At 60.1% G+C, this 13,152-nt stretch overlaps 4 protein-coding genes across 4 annotated transcripts; 2 read left to right on the top strand and 2 right to left on the bottom strand.

The window, feature by feature from the left end:
• Positions 1-287: 287 nt before the first annotated feature.
• Positions 288-3,434, top strand: PSEUBRA_003136 (Zinc finger, RING-type; the record flags this gene model as incomplete). The annotated part of the gene is made up of 1 exon (XM_016436295.2): positions 288-3,434. One exon carries the CDS (start codon positions 288-290, stop codon positions 3,432-3,434), a length of 3,147 nt encoding a protein of 1,048 aa, XP_016292308.2.
• Positions 3,435-3,676: 242 nt separating this feature from the next.
• PSEUBRA_003135 (Non-classical export protein 1) lies at positions 3,677-4,179 on the bottom strand (the record flags this gene model as incomplete). The annotated part of the gene is made up of 2 exons (XM_016436277.1): positions 3,677-4,070; positions 4,157-4,179. The coding sequence occupies 2 exons, from the start codon at positions 4,177-4,179 to the stop codon at positions 3,677-3,679; spliced, it is 417 nt and encodes a 138-aa protein (XP_016292307.1).
• Positions 4,180-4,857: 678 nt separating this feature from the next.
• PSEUBRA_003134 (Dbl homology (DH) domain protein) lies at positions 4,858-11,187 on the top strand (the record flags this gene model as incomplete). The annotated part of the gene is made up of 3 exons (XM_016436285.1): positions 4,858-8,644; positions 8,725-8,895; positions 9,134-11,187. 3 exons carry the CDS (start codon positions 4,858-4,860, stop codon positions 11,185-11,187), a joined length of 6,012 nt encoding a protein of 2,003 aa, XP_016292306.1.
• A 155-nt stretch (positions 11,188-11,342) lies between these two features.
• PSEUBRA_003133 (uncharacterized protein) lies at positions 11,343-11,900 on the bottom strand (the record flags this gene model as incomplete). The annotated part of the gene is made up of 1 exon (XM_059465009.1): positions 11,343-11,900. One exon carries the CDS (start codon positions 11,898-11,900, stop codon positions 11,343-11,345), a length of 558 nt encoding a protein of 185 aa, XP_059321362.1.
• Between the last annotated feature and the right edge of the window lie 1,252 nt (positions 11,901-13,152).

The raw sequence follows: 13,152 nt of genomic DNA, 5'->3' as shown, positions 1-13,152 counted from the left end.
ACGCCGAGCTGAGTCGTTCAAGATGGGATGCTGATCCCGCAATCACCTCTCTTGATCCCGCACCATCATCCCCTGAACTCGGCATCGATCCCGAGGTATCGCGCAAAACATCCAAACCGATCTGCATCGCCGCACACCACCACGTTGCGCTCACCATCAAAGTCGACCAGACCCCCAAACTCCACGGCAGGCATCCTCTTCGATGAGCTTCCAACATTAAGCAAAGTCAGCGCTCAGTAACGGCTCACTGACCTGCAGCGGGGCGCATACCTGCCAGACTCGTCATCATGGGACATTCACAGTCCCGTCAGCAGCCGAGTGGGTCAGATGAGGCTGCCGACGAGCATGCTGGCCCGTCTCGAAGCTACGCACATGATGACCACCCCCCCTCACAGACCAACGATGCGGCCAATGGAGCAGGCAGTCGGCGCAAGAGGCGGCGTCGAGATTCTGCGTCCTGGACCCAGTCTTCAGCCGAGCACGCTTCACAGCGACGAAGGACGTCACCTCGTCTTGCCTCTGCCCCTCCGGCCGCCAACGACACTCCTGCTACCAACCCAGAGTCGCATCAACCCTCGACTCAAACCACAGGCGATGCGATGGACATCGATGCAAGCGAAGCACAATCCAGCATCGCAGCACCACCGGTCAGCAGTGATACTCCCGTTCGCCAAGTGCAACCGCCACCCTCGGACCTGCAGCAGAGGTTCGCTGTTGTTCAGTCGCAAGGTGATACCTCACCGCGTGTGGGAGACGGATCAACACCTCCTCCGCACCTAGATCCCCTTCGTGATGAGCGGGAACGCGCCCGAAGACGCATTCTCGAGACGCTTGGCGCCGCTCCTCCAAGTGCCGCGTCGGCTCCGTCATCAAGCGGTAACAGCACGGCTGCGCCCGCCTCAAGCTCAGCAGCCCCACTCGCAACCAATGCATCTGCCTCTCCCAGTCCAGCCTCGGCTTCCGCCACTATCGCCGCTCTGCTAGGAGCTGTGGCAACCAGCACCTCTCCTTCCCAAGCCAACAACCGTGCCGCAGCTCCTGCACCACCAGACGCCGCTCTTCCAACGGCAACTACCACGCCTCAGACCAGCCCTCCACAGCAGCAGCGTCCCCAAACCGCTCGACCTCATGCGTTCCGTGTCCCATTGCAGCCGGAAATGATCAGCGGGACCTCGATGGTGGTGCAAGGCGCTTTGGTGGCCCGCACGGTGGCCAATCGAGCCAACTCGCCTAATCCTGCCATGCCAGCAAGACCAAGTCAGCCCAATACCGCTCAAGGTGTTAGCAGCTCTGCGTCCAGCCCGACGCCTTTGCAGCCAGAGACTGTCGATCGTACTTCGACCGGTGGCCAGAATCATTTTGGCGTACCTGGCGCCACTCTTGAAGGTGACAACCTGCGTGGCGCCGTGACACTCGAAGAACAGGCGGTCATGCTCAGCCGCATCCTCGGCATCGCAGCCGCAGCCACGGCAGCTTCTCTGCTCAACACTGCCGATGCTCAGCAGGTGGATCCTTCTTTGCTTCAAACCAGCCTTCGACGTCCCTTTGAACGCATGAACCAACAAACAGGCGACGGTAACGATCGCTGGCTTGCCGACTGGCAACGCGGTGGCAGCAACCAGCCATCATCTTCTGGCAGCTCATCAGGAGCGCAGCTCGGTACTTCAACCACGTCGGATTCTGGCAACGGTCTGCGAGGTCGGCTCGCTGCGCTGTCTCGTCGCGTGCAGAGCGCATCGAGCAGCTCTGGCCTACCCAGCGCTCGACAAGAGGACGGGTCTGCTTCCAGTGACTCGAGCAGTGCGACCGCTGGGTCATCCGCAACACCGACTGCTGGCTCGGCAAGCACTGCCCGTCCACCCGGCGGCACTTCCGAAGGCAGCCAAGCATCCAGGCAGCAAGAAATCATCGCGCATCTCCTCAGTGCCGCAGAGCGGGAGGCGACATCCCAACGTCTGACGCGTCTGCGATCGGCAGATCAGCCGACGACTTCTACAGCGGCTGTATCCAGTGACACGACTCGCTCTACCAGTTTCAGCGCGTCTCGACCTCTTGCCAACCGTCCACAGCAGGACCCGCCGCGCAGCACTCTTTCTCGACTCGTTCGATCCACCATCGGATCCCTCATGCGTCCCAGCCGTCTGCTTTCCGGTCGAAGTGCACAGACAGACGACACCCAGTCGTCCGGCGCACAGCGAGAAGGGTGGAGCAGAGGATCAGCTGGATCTGGTGGCTCAGGCAGACGGACGATCCCGACGTCGGACTTCTCCCTAGGTCCCAACGACGTCGCCGGTTCTTTGCGGCAAGTGCGCAATGGAATCCTGCCTGACGGCGTTCCAGGTAGCTTTGGCAGCTTCTTGAACCACTTGGTCAACGATCTCATGGCGGCGGTTCAGCTTATGCAGCCCTCGAGCGGGGAGGCGCCCGAGCAACCTGGATCGCAGCCGTCCCAGACGACCAATTACTTTGAGCATGCCACGCAGAGCGAATCGACTTCGGGAGCTGAGGTGCTCGATGGCGAGGCTTCTGCTGCTCCTTCCTCGACTGCACAGCCAGCGCAGGCCGCAGCCACGGCATCGATTCATGACGCTCGCAGCGACGCTCAGTCTGGTACAGGCGAAGGAAGCATCGAGGCCCAGGCAGCCCGCCAACGAGACTTCCAGAATGGCAACCTGTCCTTCTTCCGGCTCTTCCGCTTTGATCCTATCGCGCCCTCGCAGCTGGTGCCATGCATTGTCGTTGGCGTGCGCAGCCTCAACGTGACCGAGCGCTTCGGCGAAGAGATGACTGGCGCTCAGGCACCTGGCCCTGGGCGTGACTTCAACGGGTCGCGCCAACAAACCTCGCGACCCACGACACTTGGACGCTCAGGGCCCACAGCTCCACCGCTACGTCAGCGAGCTTCGTCAGAGGGTGCTCCCGCGTCGGCGCCTCCCGCTGGAGAAACGACGGGAACAAACGAAGAAGAGCTCCCAGCATCGCGCTTCATGCTGTTCGTCTCCGGCGGCCGCTATCCCCCAAATCACCCGTTGCTCACCTCGAACCCGACGACGGCGGGTCGAGATCTGATGATCCTGATGGATCTGCTGAGCACGATGCAGGCCATGCAGCACAAGCCTGCTACCGTGACGCAACAGGAGATCGACGCCAGCGAGCTCAAGAAGATCAAGGGCTCCGAGGTAGCTGCCATGGTGCGCGACGGCAAGATCACAGAGAACATGCTCGAGCGCTGCCTGGTCTGTCTCGAGGAGTGGGGCGACGATGATACGTGCCGTCTGCTTGCTTGCCGACACGCCTTCCACACGGGATGCGTGGATCGATGGATGACCTCGTCGTCCAACACGTGCCCCATGTGCCGACGCCAGGGTGTCAGCAAGGACGGCCGACAGGCAGGTGCTGAGACGGCTGACTCTCAGCGAGCGGCACAGGCCTGAGCCGCGCCCGTCTTCGGCTCTGTTCCCGTCGACTGTCGCCTTCTCTTCATAGCTCCTGTTATCCTAGCTTGACTCGACATCACGCATTCAACCCTTGATCTCGTCCCAATGTACTTTTACCGCATCACGTAGCATGACATGCCATAATCACAATCGTCTCTGCATCGTTTCACGCCCGACATTGACGCGACTAATTTGGTAAGGTCACGTATGATACATTGCGATGGTTACTGCCATGAAGGCTACGGTCGCTTTGACGAGCCGGCTTGATTCCACTCGTCGGCAATTGCGGTTCTTAGCGCACGGAGATCGGACCCGCGCTCGCCCTGATTCTGGCTCGCCTGCTGCTTGGCATCTCTGATGATGTCTGTTGTCGATCTGGAAGCGCCTGATGTCCCTGCTTCTGCTGATGCGGTGGTGTCTTTGCGGGATGCAGATGGGATGTGGAAGATGGATCGTTGGGTAGGATCGGTGCCTGCGTAGATGCTCTCGGGTGGTGTCTGACTGTTCAGTCTGCGTCGTACCAGCTCGGGCAGAGAGCGCTGCGAAGGGCGCTCATGCGAGTTGCGGGGATCGTTCTCCCAGAGAAAGTAGGCCATGACACCCGTGGCGAGGCCGAGGATGGGGTCAAAGACCCTATACGATCAAAAGAGGAGGATGAAGATGCTGCGGTCAGTATCCTGGCCTGGTCTAGGCTCAACACGCCACGTTCCATGACTCACCTTCCAACCAGATAAGTCGGCATGGTGATCGAGATGCCGCCAATCGATGCTGGGTTGTGATGCTTCCTGTGAGGCGAGCAGCAAGCTGGTGACAGTGTCCAGAACTTGAAGGACCCTGACAGCTGCTCAAAGGTGCGGGGAGCAAATCGGGACTCGAGGTCAAACCCGATTCGACTTTGGTGTTCAATTAGAAGATCACAGCCAGAATTGGTATTGCCTTTGCATGCACGGCTACGTCGTGAATACTCTTCGCTGGAAGGAAGACTGATTTTGAATTAGAAGCCGCCCTCGATTCGAGCTGTGCAGCCAAAAGAGCTGAGCTGCGTTTGTTCAGATCGAGCTCTTGCAAGCACAGACCAGCCAGCCGAGCAAGCAGGCTGTGCCCGCGTGTCTTGCCTCGATGATCTGTTCGGCGACCCTGGGATGACCTCGCTTCCATCCCCTTTCTCTCACGATTCTTCTGCTCGATCCATCCTTCACCTCCCCACATCCAATCTACCTCACGGGCCCTCTCGCCGGATAGTGAGCAAAACCTCTTGCATTCCTCATCCAGGGTCATCCATCCGCGTCGCTTCCTCTTTCTCGTCAAGACGGCTTCCCTTTCTCATCAAAGGCGTATCTGGCACACTCCACTACCTCAACAAACCCCCCTGGTGACGTAGCGGTAGGCGACAGACGCTGCGTCAAATCCCTCGCCTGTCATGTACAACAACATGCAGGGCCAAGGCTGGGGCCGCCCAATGCAGCCGCAGATGACGGGCTATCCAGGACAGCAGCAGCAACAGCAACCGCAGATGCAGATGCAGCAAGGTAGCGGCTTCCTCCAGCCCCAGCAGACCGGCTATCCTGGCATGTCGCAGTTCCAGCGCCCAATGCAGACCGGCATGCCCTACCAGCAGCAGCAACAGCAGCCGCAGCAAGGCCTCATGCCTCAGCAGACCGGCATGATGGGCGGCATGGGCATGCAGCAGCAGATCCGTCCTCAAGCTACCTCCAACTATCTCTCTCCGGGTCCTACAGGCATGGGTATGAACATGGGCATGGGATTGAGCGGCGGCGGTCTCCAGCCCCAGCAGACGGGCTTCATGGGCGGTCTTCAGCCTCAACAGACTGGGTTCATGGGAGGCGGTGGCCTGCAGATGCAGCAGACCGGCCTCATGCCACAGATGACCGGCATGCCCATCCGCGATCCACGTATGCAGCTCATGAGCGCGCAGTTCTTGCCCGCATCCCAACCCTTCTCTGGCGCTCCTGTGGCCGGCAACATGAACTTCAACCAGGCCAGCATGCAACCTTCCAACTTCCAGTCGCAGATTCAAAACCTCAGCCAGCAACAGCAAGGCTCCAAGGAGCCTCGCATTCCGTGGGCTCTCACCAAGGAAGAGCGAAAGAGTTACGACTCCATCTTCCGCGCTTGGGACGCCAAAGGTACTGGCTTCATCAATGGCGAGGTGGCTCGCGAGGTCTTTGGCCAGAGTGGTCTCGAGACCGATAAGCTCATGCAGATCTGGCATCTCTCAGACACTGGCAACCGCGGCAAGCTCAACGTCAACGAGTTCCACGTTGCCATGGGTCTCATCTATCGTGCGCTCAACGGCAACGACATTCCAGAGACGCTGCCCTCCGAACTCATTCCTCCCTCGGCTAAGGATCTGAACGACTCGGTCGATTTCTTGAAAGATCTTCTCAAGAAGGACACCACCGTGCGACACAGCACCGGTCTCAACATTCCTGAAGCTGGTTCGAACAGCGGCGCCTCCTACGCAAAGTCTCGATCCTTCCACGAGAACCCCGTCGCGCCCAAGAAGGATGCCACCGCGTACAAGCACGACGACGCCGATGTCACCGGCTACAAGAGCAGCAGTCGACACCTCGATCGCAAGACCGTCCGCTACGAAGGTCAAAGTGCTACCGACGACCTCAGCGAGATGAAGCGTCAGCTCGCCAACACGCAGAAGATGCTCGACAAGCAGGGGGTCGAAGACGATGAAGATCGCGAGCTCGAGCGCGAGATGGACGACCTCCGCTACCGCATCCGACGTGTGCAGGACGACATTGAGTACTACAACCGACGTGGCGGTCGTGAATCTGGCGATCTGCGTCGCAAGGCGGAGCGCGAACTCATGCACCTCATGCACGAGCGTCTGCCTCAGCTCGAGAAGCGCATCGAAGCCAAGGACAGCCGTCAGCGCGATCGCAAGCTCGGCGAGAGCCGCGAGAGGGACCGTCGCAACGATCCCTACAACCGCTACGCTTCCGAGGACCGAGACCGCCCACGTGACGATGATCGCAGCTACAGTCGTTCGAGCTCCACCCTTGGCGATGGCGAGTATCTTCGCGGCACCTTTGACCGCGATGGCGACAGGCGCAGGGACGACGGCGACAGATACCGAAGCAGAGACGAAGACGGCTACCGCCGCGATGACCGTGATCGCGACAATGGCCGATCGACTCCTTCGTCCGCATCGCAGGCACCGCCGCCGCCTCCGCCAGTCGAGCCTGCCAAGCCGGCTGCACCTTCGCCAGCCCCTTCGACTCCAGCTGCTGCCTCAGGCCCTCCGAAGAACATGTCTGCTGAGGAGCGCGCTGCCTGGATCCGTTCCGAGGCCCAGCGACGTGTGCAGGAGCGCATGCGTATGCTTGGTGCCGTCGCTCCTTCGGGTCCCACGCCCGTCGACAACAGCGTCGAGGAACGACTCAAAGCCGAGCAGGCCGAGGCTGCTGCCAAGAGTGCCCAGGCTGACCAGGAAGCTGCTGCTCGTGAAGACGCCAGGAAGGCTCGCTTGGAAGAGCACCGCCTCCAGAACGAAAAGGCCGGTCTCGCCACTGTCAAGCAAGAGATCAAGCAAGCCGAGAAAAGCGACAACCCTCCTCCTGCTCCCATCGTGCAAGCCGCCAAGGAGGAGATCAACGACCAAGAGGACATGCTCCGACGTCGTGAAGAGGTTCTTGCGAAGGAGAAGGCGGAACGCGAGGCCCGTCTCAAGAGGCTTGAAGAGCAGGAGGAAGAGGCTCGCAAGCAGGAGGAGGCTTTCAAGGAGCGTCAGTCGATGTTCAACAGCGGCACCAAGTCGGCTCCGTCGGCTCTGCCTGCTCCCTCTCGCAAGTCGGGCAAGTCGGCTGCTCCGCCACCGCCTCCTCCGTCGCGATCGCGTGCCGCTCCTGCGCCCGCACCACCTGCTACTCTCGCTCCACCAGAGGCGCCACCAGCACCTGCGATGCCTAGCCCGACCCCCAGCACCGGCTCCAGCACCAACCCTTTCCATCGCATGCAGCAAGGTGCCGGCGGTGCTGCCGTCGCAAGCCCCTCGTCAGCCGCTCCTGCACCTCCAGCCCCTTCGACGCCAGGTGGAGGCACCAACCCCTTCTTCCGTCAGCAGGCCCAAGCAGACACAGGTCTTCCAGCAGCAACTCGTGCTACTCCTCCCGTCTCTGCTCAGCCTACTGGCGCAACTCCCTCGTCGGCTTCACGCGCCATCTACACGGCGCCCAAGCACGATGACGACGACTGGGAGGAGTCGGACAAGGAAGAGGACGACGATGAGGCCGACGGACCCGGCTCCAGCACTCGTGCCACTCGTCAAAACCTTGCGCAGGCGCTTTTCAGCAACTTGATTCCGAGCAGCGGTCGATCAACACCTCCTGCTTCGGCACCCAGTGCGCCCGCTGCTCCCCCTGCGCCGCCTGCCGCTCCTGCAGCTCCAGCTGCGCCTCCTGCTCCCGCAGCTCCTGCGGCACCTGCCGCGCCTGCCGCTCCGACCGCTCCCGTGGTTGCGCCCGCTGCTGGACCAATGGACCGCGGTGCGCTGCTCGGCCAGATCCAGGGCGGCCTCAGATTGAAGAAGGCGCAGACCAACGATCGCTCCAAGGCGCTCGTCACTGGCAGCGTGATTGGAGACCCGTCGCCGCCGGTGCAGACGTATGTGCCGCCTCCCAGCCCGCCTGTCGCCCCTGTTCAGTCGTCCGCCGTTGCCGAGCGATCGGTCAATGGCGATGCTGATGGGTTCGCACCTCCACCTCCCGCGCCGCCTGCTCCTCCCATGCCTGGCGCGTTCGACGCCGGTGCCAGCGACTTTGCCGCCAACGCGAATCGCCAGAGCGTCGACTGGACCAACAGCCTCGCCAACGACCAGGCCAACACCAAGCCTGCGTTTGTCCCGGACGAGCCGTCGGTGCGCGAAGAAGCCGAGGACAGCCCAGACGAGGATGAGGGACCCGAAGACCTCGATGCCGCCCCCAAGGCCGCCGGTGGTCTCTTCGGTGCCACCAGCGATGAGGTGGAAGGATTCGACCTGACGCAGACCCTGCGCGTCCGGGCGCTGTACTCGTACGCCGGCCAGCGCGATGAGGATCTGAGCTTTGACGAGAATGATATCCTCGAAGCCCACCCGGCCAAGGATGTGGACAGCGCGTGGTGGTATGGCGCACGCACAAGCGGTGGTGGCAAGGGCTTCTTCCCCCGATCCTACGTCGACCCTATCGACAAACGTAAGTACTCACGCATCGATGGACCAGGACTGCACAGCAACAACCCACTGACAATCATCCTTTTCTCAACTCTTCAATAGCTGCGACCGCCAAAGCGCTGTACGACTACACGGGCACCTCGCCCGAAGAAGCCACCTTCGCGGAAGGTGACATCCTCCGCGTCGTCGACCAGGAAGACGCCAACTGGTGGCGCGTCGACACGGGCGCCAACCGCATCCTCGTCGCGCCCGCAACCTACCTCGAGCTTACTGGTTAGTGTCCCTTAGCCGGGCCCAGGGTCACAAAAGACGAAATAGAATTCCTTCGCTCCTGTCCTGTTTTTCCCAAGGGCGGCGCGGGGAGAGGGGAGGGGCAAGGATTCGGTGTGATCCTGGGTCCCCTACCCCACCCCGCCTCGCCACGTGTCTAGCGTGTGTGTTGGTGAGGAAGTTTTGAGAATGGTATTGTGAGGACGACGTGCTGAGACGAGTTTTGACTTTTTGTGTACAGCTGCGGGACAGGATGATGCAGGAAAGAGCGCTGACTGGGTGATGGTCGATGAAGCCCCGCGCAGCCTTGCTCCGCCGCCGATCTCGAATGCTACCGAGCCCACCTCTGGCACCGTCGGTCCGAACTCAATCACCGACACGGACGCAGACGAAGAAGCAGCGCTAGCAGCCGCGCTCGCCGCGTCCAGCGCTGATCAGCGGGAGCGAGAGGTCGACCGTATCCGCGAGGACCGCAACATGGCCAAAGCCATTGAAGCGTCCAAGCTCTCCGCAGTCGAGTACGCTCTCGGCACCATCGAACCGGACGACTCGGACGAAACCGATTCGACCACCGGCTGGACGTCCTCCGACGAAGATGAGGACGAGACAGATGCCACTGCAGCCGAAGACGACGCTATGCCGCACACGGACGAAGAGGTTCGACAGCACACCATCGAGCGATTGCGCGTGCTCGAGGCAGCAGGCGTGCTGGTGACCTCGCAGGACGAGGTGAAGCAGGAAGCGACGAAGAGAAGACCGCCGCCCCCACCGGGTCAGAAGCACAAGAACATCGATGAGCTGGTCAAGCTTTCGCGCTCGCGCTCGACCAAGAAGCCGGAGCAGCCGAGGAGACGACCGCCGAACCGACCGAGGAGGAAGCCAAGCCGGGATCTGCCACCCCTGCCGCCGCCGGCGGAGGAGGGGGAGGACAAGATGGAGGATGCCTACGATCGATACCTCGCATTGACGAAGGAGGTATCGTTGCAGCCGATTCCCGTTGCTACTGCGGTGGGGAGGGGTGTAGCAGTTCCACCTGCCTCGCCGACACTCCTCCCGCCTGGATCGCCCGCGAGAAGCACTTCGGCGGCAGGAGAGGCCACGCGAACATCCGGTTTCTTGTCCACCATCAAAAACATGTCCCAACGCAGCGCATGGACTGGCGCGCCGACGGGCGAAAAGCGCATCGTCAGCGGTCCCATCTCCGTCTCCTCGCCCTCCTTCCCTTCCACTCCGGACGCCAGCGAAGCGTCCCGGGAAACCACCTCGTGGACGTCGCTCATCGACCCACCCCTGCTCGCCACGTTGACCGACACAGAGCGCAAACGGCAGGAATCCATTTTTGAGCTGATCACCACCGAATCCGCCCACGTGCGGGACCTGCAGATTGTCGTCGAGGTGTTTTTCAACTCCATGCAGTCGATTCTGCAGCCCAAAGCGGCCACGGTCATCTTTGCCAACATCGAAGACGTGCTCCTCACCTCGGTTGGGTTCTTGAGCGATCTCGAGGCTCGGCAGAAGGAAGATCGACTGTTCGTTACGCGGGTGGGGGATGTGTTGGACCGGCACATTGTCGGGATGGGCATCTACATGCCTTACTGCGTCAACCAGCGTAGTGCCGCCGAGATCCTCGAAGGTGAACGCAAGCGGGATACGAGAGTGGAGATCCACCTGCTGAACCTACGCAAGCATCCTGCAGCGAGAGGGTTGGATTTGAGCCACTTCCTGTTGGTCCCCATGCAACGGTTGACCCGATACCCCCTGCTGCTGGGCCAGATCCTCCGCTACACCCCACACGACCATGTGGACTACGCACAGCTCAAAACGGCAAAGGAAACCGCAGAGGGGATACTCGCCAAAACGAACGAGGCAATTCGTGACAATCAGGATTCCACAGCTCTGCAAAAGCTAAGCGAAAACCTCTGGCTCGGCGAAGAGGCGAGGTTGGACCTCACCAAACCGTACACCGACCCCAACGGCGCGAAGCACCACAGACGCATCGTGCGCGACGAGTTGGTCACCAAGGCCAAGTCGGGCAGGAAATTGAGATTGGTGTTGACGAGCGATTTGTTGTTGGTGCTGCACGCACAGGATGCGAGTTTGTATAGGATGCCCATACCGGTTAACGAAGTGAGGGCGGAAGAAGGGAAGGGCAAGAGGCACGCGGATGAGTTCAAGCTGATACACGAGATGAAGGGGGGTGAGGGGGATGTTATTAAGGTCAAAGCGGCAGGACAGAGGAACGCGACGGCTTGGGTGCGGGTCATTAATGCGAGTCGGGGGGAGACGATGGGTTGATGGAGGGAAGGGGAGAGGATGCGATGCTGGAATGAAATGTTGATACATTTTGACGAAGCGGTCGATGAGCGAGATTGCGGTCTTGAGGCGTGACCTCGAGGATTGGTGTTGAGGATTGGTGTTGAGGAACGGTCTTGTGCAACGGCTTTGAAACATCATTCGCTTCCTGGCAGCCTTGCCAGCAGCTTCGTTTTGCTGCCCATCAACTTTCGCCCATATTCTTCGTGAGTCAGGATCTTGACACGTCTGTCGGGCTCTTCGAAGTCTCTGTACGTCGTCTGGTAAAAGTTGTATGCCGGATGCTTCGTAACCCAAGCCAAGAGCTCGTCGCGCTCGTGCTCGAGAATCTTGAAGCCCACGACCATTTCGCAAGGTCTCTGATACGTGACGATTACTTCGTCATAACGGTAGTATTCGTCCCCGATTTTGACCATCTTGCTGTCCGGGTGGTTTGCCTTGTGCTCCTCGAGGTCGGATCGGTCTATCACAGGGTTCTGTCTGCCCTGATCGCCGGACCACACGACATCATACTTTTCGTGCCAGCTGTAGGCCGGATGGCGTGTCACGTACGCTAAGAGCTCGTATTCCTCGTCGTCTATGACCCCGAAGTTGACGCACAGGTTGGTGGGTTCTTCGTCCGTGACAATGATTTCGTCAGTCGGTTCGGCGATGGGCGAGACTGGCTTCCTCTGCAAGGAAACGTTGTTGCCCATTTTGGCGGTCCTGCGTGCGGGGTTGTGGGGCGAGGAGATAAAGTTGTCGCTGTGAAATGCGAGATGAAGTCAAGGCGACGTCGGGAAAGCACTGAATCACGTCAGTCAATGCCGCTACGCCAAGCCACGTCGTCTGACCCGAAAGCGAGTACAAACTGCAGTGAGGAAGTCACGAAAGGATCTGTCGTGACGGTCGAAGCGACGGAGGTGGGGGTCGTGCTGGAAGGCGGTTGAAGGGTCGGACAAAGGTAAAGGGAAGATGACGGGCGGAAGGGAGAAGGAGGGGAGAGACCAAGCCAGACTTTATACGCAGAGCATGCCTATCGAGGCTGCGCATTGTCGACTCAGCCCCGCAATGTCGCGCATGCGGAAGCGGAATGAAGTGCCGATTAAGGTTGGCGGGACAATGTGACTGTACAGAGAGATTGCGTCGCAAGACGCGCTTGTGATGCTGAGTTGAGGCGTGACGACGTTGAGTTTTTGTTGACGCGTCGCCTTCTTTTGTCGGTGCAGAAGCTGCGGAAGCATCAGTCCTCGACAGATGAGAGTATGGAGACGCTCTCTTTGTCACGTTGGATGATTAGGACGAGGCTTGAGCGGCATTGTCCTTGAGACCTTCAGCTTGGCTTTTATTGGGATCACGGGTGAACGTCCAGACCGGCTCTTTCTCGTTGCGGCTCTGCTCGACAGCATAGGGCAGACCTCCTACGACGAATCCTGGATGACGGGCTGCCTTTGTGAGGATGTCAGCTTGCTCGCTCTGAGTGACGGAGTAATGGAGCGTCACATGGGCGAAGTCCTCGTCGACGTCAAACAGTTCAAAACGCATCAGCCTAGGATGGCAAAGCTCCGACCAGAAGACATTGACTCCAAAGGGGTCTGCGACATGGTAGCTTATGGCCAAGGGTAGACGCATTTCGGTGCGAGAATACAGAGGACCCCGCGGGCCGGGGCGCATGATTGTCTATGGGTTGTTTCGAGCGTACCAGCCTGACTGTCTCGTACGTCGAGGGCTGTGATAAAGCTGTAAGGGCCGGTGAGGACTGTACAAGTCCACAAAACCGGCAGACGGAGGTCAAAGAGGCAAAGGACAAGTCAAGAGGCCGTCAGCAAGACTGCCGTGCTACTGATTTGGCCCTACCGTGAGTCAAGACAAGTACGAAGATGTCTGGTGGTGCTCTGACGAAGTCTTCCTGAAAGACGATAGCGGCGTATGACGGAAGGCTGGTCTTGCGGAGGAGGAGGCTGAAGA

The sequence above is a fragment of the Kalmanozyma brasiliensis genome (assembly GCF_000497045.1).
Source record: "Kalmanozyma brasiliensis GHG001 unplaced genomic scaffold PSEUBRA_SCAF20, whole genome shotgun sequence".
NCBI classification, from domain to species: Eukaryota; Fungi; Basidiomycota; class Ustilaginomycetes; order Ustilaginales; genus Kalmanozyma; species Kalmanozyma brasiliensis.
This window is presented reverse-complemented; position numbering and strand designations above follow the sequence as displayed.